The following is a 17245-nucleotide window of genomic DNA, read 5'->3' on the forward strand; positions in this document are numbered from 1 at the left end:
TTAGTAAAAGGTTTGTCAGGGCGAGAATGGGCACTGACGACCAAGCTAGAGTATTTGTAGCCCTAATTAGTGTTTTATTTAATAGCTGAGATTTAAAATGTGTATAGTGTAACCTCCCGTTGGGAGGGTGTAAATAAATTTTCTTTAATTAATATATCGACAGCAGGCAACTAGCCAACTGTCCTTCAAAAAAAAAAAAAAAAAAAGATGCCGATGTAATTAAAGATCTGTTTGACAGTAAAAGACTCAACACCACAACGTACATAGTAACAAATTCGTACGTTGCTTCAATATGTGTGCGTGTTCGCTTCAAGATTCATGCTGATCTGGAGTGCACGAATCATAAAGCAATTCGGCCGGTAGAGGAACCTTCGGATTCTAATTGGAGTCAGATGGACGTTTTATGTTTTTTAATAGAAGGATAAAATAGGTATTTTATAAATTTAAAATGTGTTTTAATATAAAAAGACAATAAAATGGATAAATATGTGAATTTTTGAACTTCAGAGGGGGAATACGTAATTTCAAATTTTAGAGAAAAAATACGTAATTTTGAAGTTTTTGAGGGGTATACGTTAAATCCCCCTATTATAATAATAATAATAATAATAATAATAATAATAATAATAATAATAATAAAAATAAAAAACTATTATTACTATTATTATTATTATTATCATCTTTTGTTATATTTTTTGAGTTAGATACTTAGGCCATATAAACTATCAATTTACCTACTATATATACATTATCAGCTGTTAATCTTTTTTTTTTTTTTTAAATAGTGGATAAATCCACCAATTTCCATTATAAATCAGAAAACTATGAATAAGTATCTAAAGCAGATGCTTAGACACAACTGTAGTTATAACTTGTAACATACCAGTTCATCTATATAGTCAAATCAGACTACCAAAACCTGCATCTATAAGACCTGAGCTACCATAACCTCAAGCCCTCAACACCAAAAAGGGACTAAACTAGAACCTGCTCACATCCAGATATAGTAACAAAATAACAAGTTCAAAGACCAGCAAACAAAAATCAAGTAAATCACAGTTGGCTCCAATTAAGGGCCCTCATTGAGTCTCTTCTATTTTTTTTTTTTGTTGAGTAAAAGTTGGAGATGAAGTCATCCAATTATTTAATACCATTGTTATTATGAAAGATTTTTTCAATTTGAATTTCGAATCCATAACCTCTCACATAGAGACTATGCGTCTGTGCCACTAAATCAAAAGCTAGTTCTTAAGTCTCTTCTAATTAAGAACTAGTATTTGATCTAGTGGCAAAAACACATCGTTTTTATGTGAGAGGTCATGAGTTTGAAATTAAGATGGGGAAAATCTTTTGTTGTATTACATGGGTATTAAATAGTTGGATAGCTTGGCCTCCAACCTTTACTAAAAAAAAAAAAGTCTCTTCCAATTAACATGTATATTAGTTAACAGCTAAAGTACGAATAATATTAATTTTAGAGGGATAAAAATGTAAATTATCTCAACGGTATTACCCACTATTACCTAACATCCCCATCATGGGACCTTCGAATTTATTCCGAAAACAGAGAGAAGCCTAATCCGGTTTATTTGATTGGGCTGTTTATTTTTACTATTTCACCCCTGAAAGGACAAAGCTAATTGGAAGCAGAATTAAGCCTTGACAGAGCGAGAAAGAGAAAGAGAGTCACTTGGTAAGCTGGTAGTGGATGCCAAGGTTTTGAGAGAGAGAGAGAGAGAGAGAGAGAGAGAGAGAGGGAGCATAGAAGGATGGATTTGAGAAATGGCTTGATTTTTGTTCTCTGTTTGCAATTCTTTGTCTCTAATGTCTGTTGCCTCCATAGAAGCCAATTCAAACCATCATTTCTCTTTGGAACTGGTACTTCTTCCTATCAGGTACCCTTTTTTTTCACATCTAACTTAATCCCAATATTTGCCTGGTATCATTAAATTTGCGCATTTCATTAAATCTGGGTACTTTTGTGATGAGATTATAATTGAACTCATAAATCATTTGAGAAAGTAAAGATAGCTCTTAGGTTTTTTAATTCCATTATGAAATTTTACTAGATTGAAGGAGCATACTTAGAAGGAAATAAAGGCCTCAGCAATTGGGATGTTTTCACTCATAGTCAATCAGGTAACTTTTCTGGGACTTCATCCACATTTCTCTCTGAACACGCAAAACAAAAATAAAATAGATAAGGACTCGGCTCTTACTTTTCAATCATTGTTTTTTGTGGTTGACTTTAAAAATTGTTGATATGTTGACACGCAAAAAAAAGATTTATCAAAATAAAGACCGCAATTTTTATATATACTAAAAAGAATTAACCAAAACACCTCAAATTATTGGAAATTCCACATCCACCCGAGCCACCAAGCCAATCTGCGGCACCATTCATGGGGGCCTGCATATTGGTTTAGAGGTTCCTCAAAATTTAAATATATATAATATTACATTGTATTTTTTTTTAGTTTTTGGTGACCCGGGTAGATGTGGAATTGTCCCAAAATCAGAGAGATTGGGTTTATTTTATTTTTTATTATGCTGTAAATAAAAATTTTGAAAATAAAAACTCTAATTGTACAGGATTAAGATGGTACAATATACCCTTCATCATTAATTAGGCTCTTTGGTTTGTTTCCTATTTGAAAATGGGAGATGATTGAATTGAAATAATCGATGAAAAAAAATCCATGCATTGGGCTAAGAGTCAATAGCAACCAAAATAGATAAGGTCGGTAAACCATCAATAGCAAACTGTTCTCTCCAAATCAATAGGAAACTAGTTATTTCAGGTACAGAGCCACCTGTGCAAAAAAAAAAAAAAAAAAAAATCTGGAAGGGAGCATGTTTGCTTACCAACCAAACATAAGGGTCATTTTCAGAAGGGATAGTGACCTGTTCCTCAAATATTTATTATACCTACTACTCTCTTTTATGACAAAAACTTTTATCATGCCACTTTTAGTTCTCTCTGTGTTTTCTTTTTTTTTTCTTTTTCTTTTTTTTTTCTTTTTTTTTCCGTAAAACCTTGATAGTGGGTGTCAAGTGTACAAAGGAATTAAAGAAAAAATGCATCCTTTACATTACGAGAAAACATAAAAGAGTGAGGCTATGGTACTATGCATAGCGCATATTGGTCTGCGCTATGGGCTCAAATTTTCGGTTTGAAAGTTCTAACGATCGATCCGAACTATTCAACATGGTCACCATATAAATATGTACTTGTAACCTAAATTTTATATTTTTTTAGAATTTTTTTACTCTTATTTTAGATTAGTAGAAAACACTTGATCTGAAAATTATGGACATGTGAGGTCGTTGAAATTTCCTGATTATAAGTATGCCTTGTACTCGTTGATTTTTTTTTTGTTTTGTAATTTAATTACCTTGTACTAGCTAGTTTCCCATTCATGAGCAATGGAACTTAGTGGCTGCCCAATTTTTCAAATTATTCCAAAAAAATGTGTTCTTTAGAGGGACAAAAAAAATATGACATAATCACTAGATAATTATCAGATTTAGTATATGAAGTTATCCCAGGAAATTAAGTAGAATTCCAATTTTTTTGAAAATGAAATAATTTGACATACTTCATCCCAAAAGTACAAGCAGCTAAATTCTACAATTACCATGTCAGTATATTTGGTGAAAATACACTTCTTCTTTTTTATCACTACTGAATACTGATCAACTTAAAATTTTGATGGCATGTTTCAGGGAAGATTAAGGATGGAGGTAATGGTGACATTGCTGATGACCATTATCACCTGTACATGGTAAAGTAAACTTAAAATTATAATCTTCTAATTTATTAGTATTTGTTTAAGAAACACTAAGAAGACCAATAAATCAATCATGTGTTAAGATGCTTGTATTATTGTACCTTATCTTACCAGTCAGGTCATGTATCTGTACAAATACCTAGTATTGAAAAGAATTAACCAATTCCAACATTTTGACAACCAATCACACAAAAATAAACTAATATGCTATAAAAGTTTATTTTTATCCCAAAACTTATATAATTACAGGAAGATATTGAACTAATGGTGAAGCTTGGGGTCAACTCGTACCGGTTCTCCATTTCATGGTCAAGAATCCTACCAAGTGAGTTCTGAATGCTTTCTCTTCAAATAAACAATTGGTGTCTCTTATAATAATTTCTCTTTTGTAGAGGGACGCTTCGGAGAAGTGAATCTGGAGGGCATAGAATTCTACAATAAAGTTATTAATGCTATTTTAGCCAAAGGGATAGAACCATTTGTGACAATACATCATTTTGATATTCCACAAGAATTGCTAGATCAATACGGTGCATGGTTAAGTTCTGATATAAGGTATGGTTATCTAATTTTTTCCTTAATCTCTGATTTGGTCAATACTGGTAAGTTTATATATGTTAATTAAATTTATGGAGTTCTTCAAATTAACAACGTCCAATTTGTTATGTAGAACCATACTGGTCTCGATATCATATTAGTGCTAACAACTCCAAAAAAAGATTCTCAATTTTTTTTCTTAGTTTTAGTCTCTCATGAAATTATGGGTTCTGTGAACAAATCAGGCATGAGTTTTACTACCTGCTGATGCCAGAGACAGTATATATATACGGGTCTCATAATTAGTAATCCTTATAATGTTTTTAGAGTGGACTGACTCTAAAATTAAAACGTAATTGTTGCAGGAAAGATTTTGGGTACTTTGCGGAGGTATGCTTCAAGGCATTTGGAGATAGAGTTAAATACTGGACAACATTCAATGAGCCAAATCTGTTTACAAAATTTGGTTATATGAATGGGAGATATCCACCAGGCCACTGTTCCCTACCTTTCGGGAACTGTACTTACGGCAACTCTTCCATGGAGCCGTACACTGCGGCTCACAATATCATTCTCTCTCATGCAACCGCAGTTGACATCTACAGAAGATCTTATCAGGTAATTGCTAATGATTTGGATGTTGTCTGCGGAAAAGTGTGTAGTTTAGGGATGTTTTTACAAATACATGATAAATAATATACTGGTATGTGTATAGTACAGAGCTCATAATTTGTAAATAAAAAGACCATGTACATAACCTAATAAAGAGTACTGAAAATGACCAAACATGCATTAGACTTTCTAGAATTCCACTTCTGACTCCAGTTTAAATGGGCATTTTTTGTACTATCTTTGCTATTCTTATAAGGAAAAACAAGGTGGTACTATTGGAATAGTAATTGCTGCTAAATGGTATGAGCCACTGACAAACACAATTGATGATACTTTGGCAGTTAAACGGGCATTGGCTTTTGATCATCACTGGTATGGTTTTTGCTTTTGAGATGGTATTCATTTGGTGTTGTTTAAGATATTGTTGACTTTGCATCATTGCTGCATGTAAGCAAACCATTGAGGCAAAATCACATAACTTAGGTTAAGTATGACAGAGATCAGGCCAGACTTAAGCATACACTTCAATATCAAGCTAAGCTTTCTTGATCCAATATAGCAAAATTATAATTCTGTTCTCATTTTGCAAATGTGAAGGTTCCTAGATCCAATATTCTTCGGAGATTATCCTACAGAAATGCGCCAGATCTTAGGCTCAAATTTACCAACATTCACGTCAGAAGAGAAAAACCTCTTGAAAACCAAATTAGACTTTATTGGCATCAATCAATATACAACCCAATATGCAAAAGATTGTATTCATTCTTCATGCCCAATAGACACTTATGACGGAAATGCCCTTGTAAGCACAACTGGAGAGCGCAACGGAAATTTCATTGGAATACCAGTATGAGAATAAATTCAACATAAGATTTTTCCTCCGTACAATTTTAGAACTTAATTAAGGGATGAAATTAATTTTCATAAGTTTTGCAGACGGGACTGTCGAATTATTATTCGGTACCATGGGGTATTGAAAAGGTGGTGATGCATATGAAGGAAAGATACAACAACACCCCGATGTACATAGCTGAAAATGGTAAATTTTCATATTGCAAAAAGAAGAGAGAACTTTTGACCATAGTTATATGAGTGTGGCTATGGTACTATGCATAGCGCATAATGACCCGCGCTATGGACTCAAATCTTCTATTTCAAAGTCCTAACAGTCGATTCGAACCATTCAAAATGGTCTCCATATGACTATGTACTTGTAAACTAAATTTGACATTCTTTAGAATTTTTTTTATTGTTTTTTAGATGGGTAAAAAATCACTTGATCTGAAAATTTTGTACCAAAAAAAAAGTAAAAAAAAAATATATAAAAAATATAAAATTTAGTTTACAAGTACATATTTATATGAACACTATGTTGAATGGTTCGGATGAACCGTTAGAATTTTGAAAATAAAAATATTGATCTGTAGTACGGACAATCTGCGCTATGCATAGTACCATACCCTCACTCTAGTTTTATTATATGCACCCCAACCGACTAGTAGTGATTTAAACTGTGAAACTACTATTCAGGTTGCTCACAAGCAAGCAATAGCAGCATGACAGCCGAAGATTTCGCCAATGATATTGAAAGAGTAAACTTCATACATGACTACCTCACCTACTTACACTCGGCTATAAGGTAATTATAGATATTACACACCATTTTTTTTTCAAAGATTTAAATGGTGTTTGTCGCGTTATAGCGGAACAGTTAGAAAAATAATGCATGCCCATATAGAGCCACTATAGCGTGCTATAATGCCGATAGCACTCTGCCCATATAATGCTGCTATAGCTTCGTTTTTTTTTTTTTTTTATGAAGGTCGACATAGCCGACATTTTGATTGATAAAAAATTATAATTACAAAATAGCTTCGTTGTTATAGCGTGCTATTTAGAACCTTATTTTTTTTTATATGATAAGTATTTAGCACAGATTAAAAATGCTCCTTAGAAATGCACATACAATGTTACCTTATTTTTCTCGTAGGAAAGGAGCTGATGTAAGGGGCTATTTTGTTTGGTCCCTCATTGACAATTTTGAATGGGCTTTTGGTTATACTTTGAGATTTGGGCTTTATCATGTGGATTACAAGACACAAGAGAGAACGCCTCGATTGTCAGCTAATTGGTTCAGCAACTTTCTAAAGGGATATAAAATTGAAAAGAATGTGGGTACCGAGTTGAAATTGGATTATTGAAATTTGAAGTATATTTTATTGGAGCATGCAATTCTTTTATCACTTGCAGCATGCAATTCAATTGATGAATATCTTCATAGGTGGTTTTTAATACTCTTGTACTATACATGTATAAAATTTTATGAGTCCAGTTATAATACTTATCTAAGTTATATATCCGTTTTCAAAATTTAAATGACAAATTCAAACCATTTAAACCGATCTCTTTTTTGAAAGTTTTATTAACATATAATTTTTAAGAGTATTCATTAGCCGGTTCATTAGCCGGACTCTATCGAGAGATTGCCGTCATCATCAAAATAAAAAAAAATAAAAAAAATGTATGCTTCCGTACACATGAACGCTATCTTTTGGCATATTTTTATGGGGATAGTTAGTAATTATTACTTTATTTATTTATTTATTGAGGTGGAATGGGATCAAGAATTTTCATTTTAATTATATATTCACGAGAGATACTTCAATTGAACTTTAAACATATGAATTTGTGGAAAAAGAATATTGTTACTCATAAAACAAAGACTTATTCTCTATTTAATACTTTACATTTCTCTCTATTCCACTTTTTAAGAATAATATAATATTAATAATATCTTCATTACTGAAAACAATAATGAAACTAGTGGTAGACATGTTAATATAAAATTGTGACATGTGTAAGTCAGAAGATCCAAATATCTTCAATGTGATTATTTAGGAATCTAACCTTATTATTATTATTCATAATATGTGCCAGAAGAATTGGTGTATGGAATTGGTAAAATACAATAAATAGGGAAACAGGGAAACTGCGAGAAGAAAAATAGAGAAACAGGCGCGCCAAAATTTTAAAAAAGAAAAAGAAAAGAAAGAAGGCCAGCGATGCCAATACAAACAGAATGCAGGTGATTTTTTTTAAAATATAAATAAAAAATAATATTTTATCAAACCAACTAGATTGCTTTGGTTTTTACAAAAATCATAAGAACAGAAATATCATTTCGGTCGGAGATATTTTCACAGATTTCGATAAAGATATAATAGTAAAACTTGTGAAAATACCTCTGACTGAAATGACATTTCGGTTCCGAAAGAAAAAAATTTCAGACCGAAATGACATTTTATCCGTTTTTATTTTCTGGATATGGATACAAATATTTGTTTTTTATAATAGTAAATAACATAAATTTTTTCATAATATATATTAAACTATATAGTATATATCTATTATTCGGATATGGATAATTAAAATTTAAAACCATGTCTGTATCTGTATCCGTACGGATATCCATATCAAATTTTCGAATACAGATTCGGATAATATCCGATCCGTTTGCACTCCTAGTGGCCAGTCTAGTTCCAGAATAAAGGATAAATTCACTGTTTGGAGGAAAAGCTCACCCATGGAACTCTTCCTTACCTTTTCATTAGTGAGCTTTTACTCCTGTTTTGTGGAGCACAACATAAATGAAAAGACAAAAAATTAAGAGAGCTGAAGGAAGAAGAGAGATGTCTTAAGGGACAGATGATTAAAATCTAGATAAAATGAGGTTAAAGAAGGTTGTCTTAATCTGCACTGAGGAATCGATGTTCGACAAAATTAAGTGGCTAAGAAAACTAAAGAGACTCATTTAGCCTTAAGAAGGTCCTTGCTGAACAACACCTTGTTAGGGGTTTGGATCCGAACCGTCTGATTATTTAATTTCTGTTTTTTATGTCCGAACCGTCCGATTTGAATCCGGATCAATTTGATCGGAGGTGCAGTGCACAAGTTCCTTTATACTGACAGTCCAATTCAAAATTTAATCCAAAATACTGTGCACAGGCTCCTTTAATCTGACAGTCCGGTTCAAATATTTAAACTAAAAAATTGTGTTACTTCAGAAGATCTGAACTCTCTTGTTAGGAGAAATACATATCCTCTCATGTAATCTGAGGAGTGAGGATAGAATTGTTAAATTTAAAGCGGATTTTTTTAATATCTAAATAGATACCAAATTTTTTTTAACCCAGCTTGGATTAATTAAATCCAGAGCATTCTTTTCCAGTTGTATTATCGGATACCTCAGAGGCTACAAAGTATATATGTTCGGGTTGGATATATCCAAGCCATCATTTTGACTCATTCAGTGCGAGAAAGTTTTGAAAATTAAAAAATTACAGTGTTAGTTTTTTCTCAAATAATTTTTTTAATTGTCTTTATTTTTAAATTATTTCGACTAGATTAAATTACAGTATGACATGAACAGTAACGAACACAAATTTTCAAATAATTTCTTCTATTGAAGTCAAACATTTTTTATATTAGACATTTTCAAAAAATATCGATACTCGAAAATAGTTAATATCAAGTATTGGAGTCAACAAATTTTCTATTTTCTATTTTATTTTTTTTTCTTGAATTTTTTGTTTAATAAATAGATATTGATGAATTGACAGTTCCCTTTAAAAAGAAGATGAAAATCTTGAATTACTTAATTTCAAGGACAACTTGCAAAAGAAAAATATGGTTTTACAATATGATAGAGCAGGGGCGGAACTAGAAAATTTAAATAGGGAAGACTAATCTATAAAATATAATATGTAAAAAAAAAATGTGGCTAGTGAGAATTGAACGAAAAATCTTACACATAACAACTATAACTCAAACCACTAGACTACCAACAAACACTTATTAATTTATGAGAGGTGCTAGAGTATATAAAAGTTCAAAAAAATTCAAAAGTTTAATTAAAGTATAATAGGGTGGCTTAGCACTCCCTGACCTATACATAAATCCGTCCCTGTGATAGAGATGGTTAATATTGTGATACATGTGATGTATCGATTTGGACACATGTGGACAAGAAATTCTGGCTAGTATGATGCATTCGTTCATCCATCCATAATCTAAACGATTATAATTAAAATATGGAAAGCATTTGAGTTTTAAAAAGACATAACTATATTTTAATTATAATCGTTCAGATTATAAATGGATGAACATATGAACTTTGTTGCCAGGAATTTCCTGCTCACATGTAGGGGTGTTCATTGGTGCCGGTTTATTTGAATTTTAATAGAACCGAAATGATTCAGTTTAAATGGTTCGGTTTATAATATTTAATTTGGTTCGGTTTATAATGCTCGGTTTTCCTGTTACGACCTGAGGCGGAATTGGGATGGATTCACGCCAATTTTGACTTAGTCAAACGAAGCAAAAGGCAAGGAGGAGATTTGGGCAGAACGGGCTTGTTGGAGGCAGCGACGGTCAGGGTAATTAATTCTACTGAAGCGCTGACAGTGGGGCCTGATCCTAATAAGGGAAAGACGACCGTTGAAGCGTTTAACAATTTAAACAGTCGCTGTAATGGGGGACCCGTGTGTCAAAGGGAGAAGCGATGAGCTCGTCCACATCAGCGCTGAGATGGCAAGCGGAGGATCAATCAAGCATTCCAACCGATGGATTTGATTGATTCCAGCTCCGGAGACGTCACCTATATAAATAGAATTAGTCTAGGGATATCGATTATGAATCCATTGTTTTGATCTTTACAATTTCTCAGTTAATCACTTTCTTATTCTTCCACTGTAACTTCAGTTCAATAAATTTCATTGTTTTATCAATCAAATTAGAATTCTGAGTGTGTGTTTGGATTGAGGGTCATTACATTTCCTCTCTCTCTCTTGATTCTCTCTTTCTCTCCCACTGTTACTCTCTCACTCTTCCTTCTCTTTTGAACTCCTTTGCTCCCCGTTCCTCTTTTCCACCTCCCAACCCTGGTTAGGGTTTTTATTGTTCTCATGTGGTTTGCCGGCATGCAGATCTCGAGGCTGACTCATAGTGGAGAAGGCCAAGAGCGGAACTAGAAAATTTAAATAGGGAGCTAATCTATAAAATGTAATATCTGAAAAAGGCAAAAATAGTGTGGTTAGTGGGTTCAGGGGCCAACTATTAAGACAGAAATCAAATAATCAAGGCCAACTACTAACTATCAAGAACAGTGGCCAATTAAGACATAAATCAATTGAGAACAGTGGCCAATTAAGACAAAGGAATCAATTAAAAGTAATTGATTTAATTGTTCTGAATTAATTTATGTCTTAATTGGCCACTGTTCTTCATAGTTAATAGTTGGCCTTGATTATTTGATTTCTGTCTTAATTGGCCACTGTCATGAAATTCGATTTCACTATTGAATTATTGATATCATGTTAATATTGAAATGGACACCTCTGGCTCAAGACAAATGGCGAGCTTTCATAACTCATCTCCAAAGTCTTCTTCAGAAGATGCCTCCTGTCAGCAGCTCAATAGTTTACCAGTAGCATACTATGGATTAATTTTACAATAGTGTAATTTTACATTTAGGATTTCATTTCTAGTTCAGCTATATAAACACATCGATGTGTTATAAATTGATCAATACAAAACAGATACAGAACCCTCTTTAATCTATATTCTTCTCTAAGTTGTCATATCGAGTTAAATTTCAGTTTTTGGGATACTTCTGATTGCCCGTATGTGAATATACTCTGTTTTGTTCGGTTAAACAATGAACCGAAATTTATTTTGGTTCGGTTTTAATCGGTTGATAAGTTTAGTTCAGTTGGTTCGGTTATATTTTTGAAAACCTAATAAAATTTTGGCTTGCCAATTTTGTTTCGATTTTAACCGAACCGAACCGATGAACACCCGTACTCACATGAGGGCTGGAGATTCGATGCCCAGCCATCCTTACTGTTTTGTGCTTAGATTTATTTTAAGTTGTGCTAGTTATGAATTTTTATCTGCTAAATATGTTTTGTCAATATTGTAAAAAACTTACTAATGTGAAAAATTTCTATACTTGATTTTTCAACTTATTGATTCACATAAAAATAAAATTGAAATATGATAATTTTTTTTATGAACACAGAGAAAATAGTATAGGTCACATCTAACGGTTTTATTTTGACTTTTAAGTTTTAAATTTTGAGTTATTAAAGTTCTAAAAAATGGAGCCATTATGAAGACACAAAAAATAGAGATATTTGAACCCTCCTAAAAAAAAATAGAGGCATTTGAACTCTCCTTTTTGAATCGATCCTAAATTATTTAAGAAAAATATTTCATCGTAAGCTGCTTCGTATATAGCTTTGCATCTTATCCGGTACTTAATTGATATGTATGCTTTAGACGTTACAGCCATTTTTTTTTTTGGAGTTTCAACTACTAATTTGTGAAGTTATTGCAATTTCCACGTGATTTTTTTCTTAGAAAAAAAATATATTTCAGGCAATAATAACAAATATTGTAACAAGCCATCAATCAATTAACTTAATCCATTAATTCAATTATATTAAACACGAATTAAATAGGAAAAAAAAATCAAGAGAGCATATAAATGGAAAGGCAATAAAGGCAAATATCAGGGGTGGATGTAGGATTTTGATCAGTATGGCAAGAAATTATCGAACTGAATTTAAATAGATAATAGAGTTCAAACTTATTAGAGCTGATATTAACAACACTAATTATTTGATTAACACAACACATTTAAATATTTTCTTTTAAACAAATTTACCCTTCACTAATTATTAGAGCTGAGATCATGTTGACCTATTCAAATTGACCGTTTAGATTTTGAAAACAAATATATGACTTATAACTTATAAGCATGTCTTTATATACTTATATAAGTAGCATAGCCAGATTCAAATTTTATTATGTCGATTCAAGTGTCAATATAATATCCTATGATTGCCTCTTAATCAAGAATTTAGATTACAATTAGTGTGAGGTTGTTCATTAAAAAAAAATGCAAGCTGAATATAAAAATAAATCATCACATCGACTTGAAATGATGGATTTGAACATTTAATCTTGATTTACTTCATAAATCAAGCTTTTGAAATATTAAAATTTGTTTAAAAAAACATCAGGTCGCAAAAAACGATAATTCATTTTAATTCATTTCCTCTTTCAAAAATCTGTTGAAAAATAGAAATATGAAAATAATTCATTTCCTCTTTCAAAAAACGATAATTCATTTTCAATCTCTTCATCTATACAAAATAAACTTTTTGTATTTACTTAGAAGTAACTTTTGAACCAGAATCAATAACTCAGAATCCAAGCATTTTTATTTTTTTTCAATAACACATAAAAACATATTAATTTTTTTACAGCCGCAAAAAATCCAGCCAGAAAAATGTTGATATGGATTATTTGTCGCAGTCTTTCTAATCAAATTATATTGTATTTCATATATTTTTAAAAAAGTATATAAAATATTTCTAATATTTCAATAAAAATTAAAAAAATATAAATATTTCTGTTAATTAAAAAATAATCTGAAAAACATAAAACCACAAAAAAAATTTGAGGTTTTGAAATTCAAAGTTTAAAACCGCAAAAAAAAAATTTGCAGTTTTGGAATTCTAAAACCAATTTTTTTTGCCGTTTTAGACTGAATTACTGTAAAAAAAATTACGATTTCGGTAGATTTCGAAAAAATGCAAAAACCTGAGTAGTTTCTAAAATTGAATATTTTTTTTTGGATATTAATAAAAATTTTGGTCAAAATTAGAAGGTTTATAAATGAATTTTAGTGCATTTATCTTTGAACATTTTATGACCACTTGACTTTATACAAAATTAATTCAAAATTCTAAAAACTTTACATGTAAATTCATCACTAGTAAAGTAAATTGGTTTCAATGGTTTGAATTTATTGTTTAAAGCCAATCTAGTAGATTTTGGAGTTAAGCTCACCAAACACCTTAGTGAACTTAAGAACACCTTAGTTCTACCCGAAATTTTTATTAATAGAAAAATAAATAAATATCGATAATGAAGAAGGAAATTGCGTAAATTTGACATCTAGGAAAAACGTGATAGTTTATAACGTCCAAAAGACATTATAAACTATGAAGTCTATCACGGTCAGAAGTTCAGGTATTCCCTGGTCGTGATGGACTTTGAAGTTCAGGTATTCTCTAGTCGGTGATTGACTATGAAGTCTATAAAAAAAAGGGAAAATTTCTAGTGTGCCCATGTAAACTTCTTAAATAGCCAATATTCCCATCAAAACACCATAATATCCAATATCACCATTAAAACTTGACATTTTATCCAATATCCCCTTTTATTTATTTAACATTTTGTTTAACTATTTTAAAAACTTTATTGACAAAAATACCCTTCATTTTAAACTCTCATCTATCTCCTTTGCTCTATCTAGTTCAATTGCAACGAAAGGGGCACATTAACATAAAAACCAAAAGCACAACTATAGCCTGAAATATAAGTTTGCTGAATTTAATCTTACTTCTCATTTCAATTCCTGGTTGTATTCAAACTAGGGAGTGTGGATTTCAATCACTTCAGAAATTATCCAAGTGTACCACGATTTCAGTTCTCTTGATACTCTAAAAATGGTACATTGCACTGCACTCAGATTTATGCCCGAGTATCTTTCTTTCTCTTTGAGAAACCTAGTGGTAATTAAGTTCCTGCAAAGAGCTTATTTACTTTCCTACAGTTCTTTTTCTCTTGCTAACTTGATTTTGATGGGTGATATCAACAAGCTTTTCTTATTGAGATGAAGCTCCCCTTATTTAGCTACTTTTTTTGGGTTTGGTGGTCTATTGGTTCTTTGAGAACTGCAGTTGGATGGATGCCTCTATCTGCTGCTACACGAATGCATCCCACCTTCACTTCGACAGGTCGACCATCAAACAAACAATTGCCCAGGTCAATGCAATTGGGAACTATCTATCTCAAATAAATAGCCTTTGGACATAAGCTACATTCTCTGGATAAATCGCAATTTATTCAACAAAGCAGCTGGTAGTACTTCATTACCATAAAAAAAATATAATTCATTTAATTTACAAATCACTCCAAGCTTTGCTTACAGATTTTGTATTGTCCTGTTCTCCTTGCAAAGCAGAGAGGTACGAATAGAGACCGCGAAGCGTTTGATGATCATGAGGATTTTTTTGAATGAAAAGATTATAATTAACAATGCCTACGAAGAGGCCATTTTGGACAATGATTACGGGGAAATCCTTAATTTCAATAATGAAATGAAGAGGCCATTTGAATAATTTGAAATAAAGGGTAATTTTGTCAATAAAGTTTTTAAAATAGTTGAACAAAATATTAAATAAATAAAAGGGGGGATATTGGATAGAATGTTAAGTTTTAATGGAGATATTGAATATTATGGTGTTTTAATGAGGATATTGGCTATTTCAGAATTTTACATGGGCACACTAGAAATTTTCCCTAAAAAAAAAAATTCCGCTATTTAGTTAGAGAGTAATTAGATTTCTCTAAGTTGTGATTGTTTATAACGTCATTTGTACGTTATAAACTATCATGTTTTTCCTAGATGTTAAAATTATGTCATTTTCTTCCCAATTGTCGATATTTATTTATTTATTTATTTTCCTATTAATAAAAATTTCGGTAGTTCTACTCTATTCATACATCCAATAATATATTTATAAAGATACTTTGTAATATTTAGTTTTATTTGATTTTTTTGTGTGGAAAATTCATTATCAAAATTTTCACAATAATAACTTCCCCTCTTATATTATTCTTATTATTATTATTGTTGCTGCTATTATTGTTGTTGTTGTTGTTGTTGTTGTTGTTGTTGTTGTTGTTGTTGTTATTATTATTATTGTTATTATCATCATCATCATTATCATTATCATCAACATCATCATCTTTTGTTATATTTTTTGAGTTAGATATTTAGAGCATCTACATCCCAGCAACTCATTTGAGTAGCGGTGCAAACGGATTGGATAATATCCGACCGTATCCGTATCCGAAAATTAAATACAGATATCCGATATCTGAATATCTGTGCGGATACATATATGGTTTTAAATTTTAGTTATCCGTATCTGAATAGTAGATATATACCATATAGATTAATATATATATTATGAAAATATTTATGTATATATCTACGGATATCTAATATCAGATCTGTATCCGTCTAATATCCGATCCGTATCTGTATCCAAAAAATAAAAACGGATACGGATATGGTTTTACCACTATCATATCCGTATCCGATCTGTTTGCACCCCTACATTTGAGTTTTTAAATAATTGTTAACTACTTTTTATAGAAATTAAGGTCTCTAAAATTTCTAACTCTCACATTTTTTAAATTAATTTTAGAGTTTATATTAAGTCACATCAATAATAAATTAAAAAAAGAAATAATTTTGAGTTAGATACTTATTATTATTATAATTATTCAAATACGTATTTGTATCCGTATCCGCACAAATATTCGGATGTAGAATATATGTATCTAATTTTTAGATACTATCGGATAATATCCGACCCGTTTGCACCCCTACTGTTAGAAATTTATTTTAAAACTCAAAATTTAAATAATATTTATTTTAATATTAATGGTTTTAATTTTATGAATTATGGAGCTATATGTGAATCAAACATACATGTGAAACACATGTATATTTCCATACGAAAGCTCTCTATTCCATTGCCACAAAAGATCGAATCAAATATATGTGGTATTTGAGCTGTGCATGACCTTTATGTTACCATTCTTCGGTTACTATTTATTTTAATCAATTGAAGAATTAGTCCGCCTTACCGGTAAGGGAGTGGGAGGAGTAGAGAGAGGAATCATATCACCTGTGTATTCTAGGTCTGAGGTGGATGGTGAAAGTGTCTCAAGAGTCGGAGTAGGCAGGGACAAGGGACTTGGCATAGGTGATACTGTAGGCACAGCTCCCTCATTCTGCTTTGTTCTCCTAACATACACTTCACGGTATCTCGACTCCCCCTGAGCCTGAGTTCTACCACCTTCGGACTCATTCCTCTCAATTCTCGGCTCGACCACAGCCGAATCCTCATTTTCTGGCTCAATTACAGCCGAATTCTCAATAATTGGGCAACCAATACCACCTACACTCACCATCCTTCTCCTTTTCCTTTCCCGACATCATCGATCGGACTTAGATGTACGCCTCACGTATTGTTCTAAGTCCGAATCACTTTTTCTAAATCGAGTTCTCGACCCAATTTAGATCCACATCTCCCCCTCTTAACCCAATTTAGGAACAGTAACAGATCTAACTTAAAAAAAACAACGACAAAGCAGCG

At 31.6% G+C, this 17245-nt stretch overlaps 1 protein-coding gene across 1 annotated transcript; it reads left to right on the plus strand.

The window, feature by feature from the left end:
- Positions 1 to 1653: 1653 nt before the first annotated feature.
- Positions 1654 to 7272, plus strand: LOC144561507 (beta-glucosidase 16-like). The gene is made up of 11 exons (XM_078310472.1): positions 1654 to 1895; positions 2070 to 2139; positions 3727 to 3785; positions 4041 to 4116; positions 4184 to 4346; positions 4694 to 4946; positions 5197 to 5312; positions 5538 to 5787; positions 5877 to 5979; positions 6471 to 6579; positions 6931 to 7272. The coding sequence occupies exons 1-11, from the start codon at positions 1770 to 1772 to the stop codon at positions 7139 to 7141; spliced, it is 1536 nt and encodes a 511-aa protein (XP_078166598.1). The 5' UTR covers positions 1654 to 1769; the 3' UTR covers positions 7142 to 7272.
- Positions 7273 to 17245: the final 9973 nt, after the last annotated feature.

Source organism: Carex rostrata, chromosome 11 (assembly GCF_964058835.1).
Source record: "Carex rostrata chromosome 11, lpCarRost1.2, whole genome shotgun sequence".
In the NCBI taxonomy this organism is placed as follows: Eukaryota; Viridiplantae; Streptophyta; class Magnoliopsida; order Poales; family Cyperaceae; genus Carex; species Carex rostrata.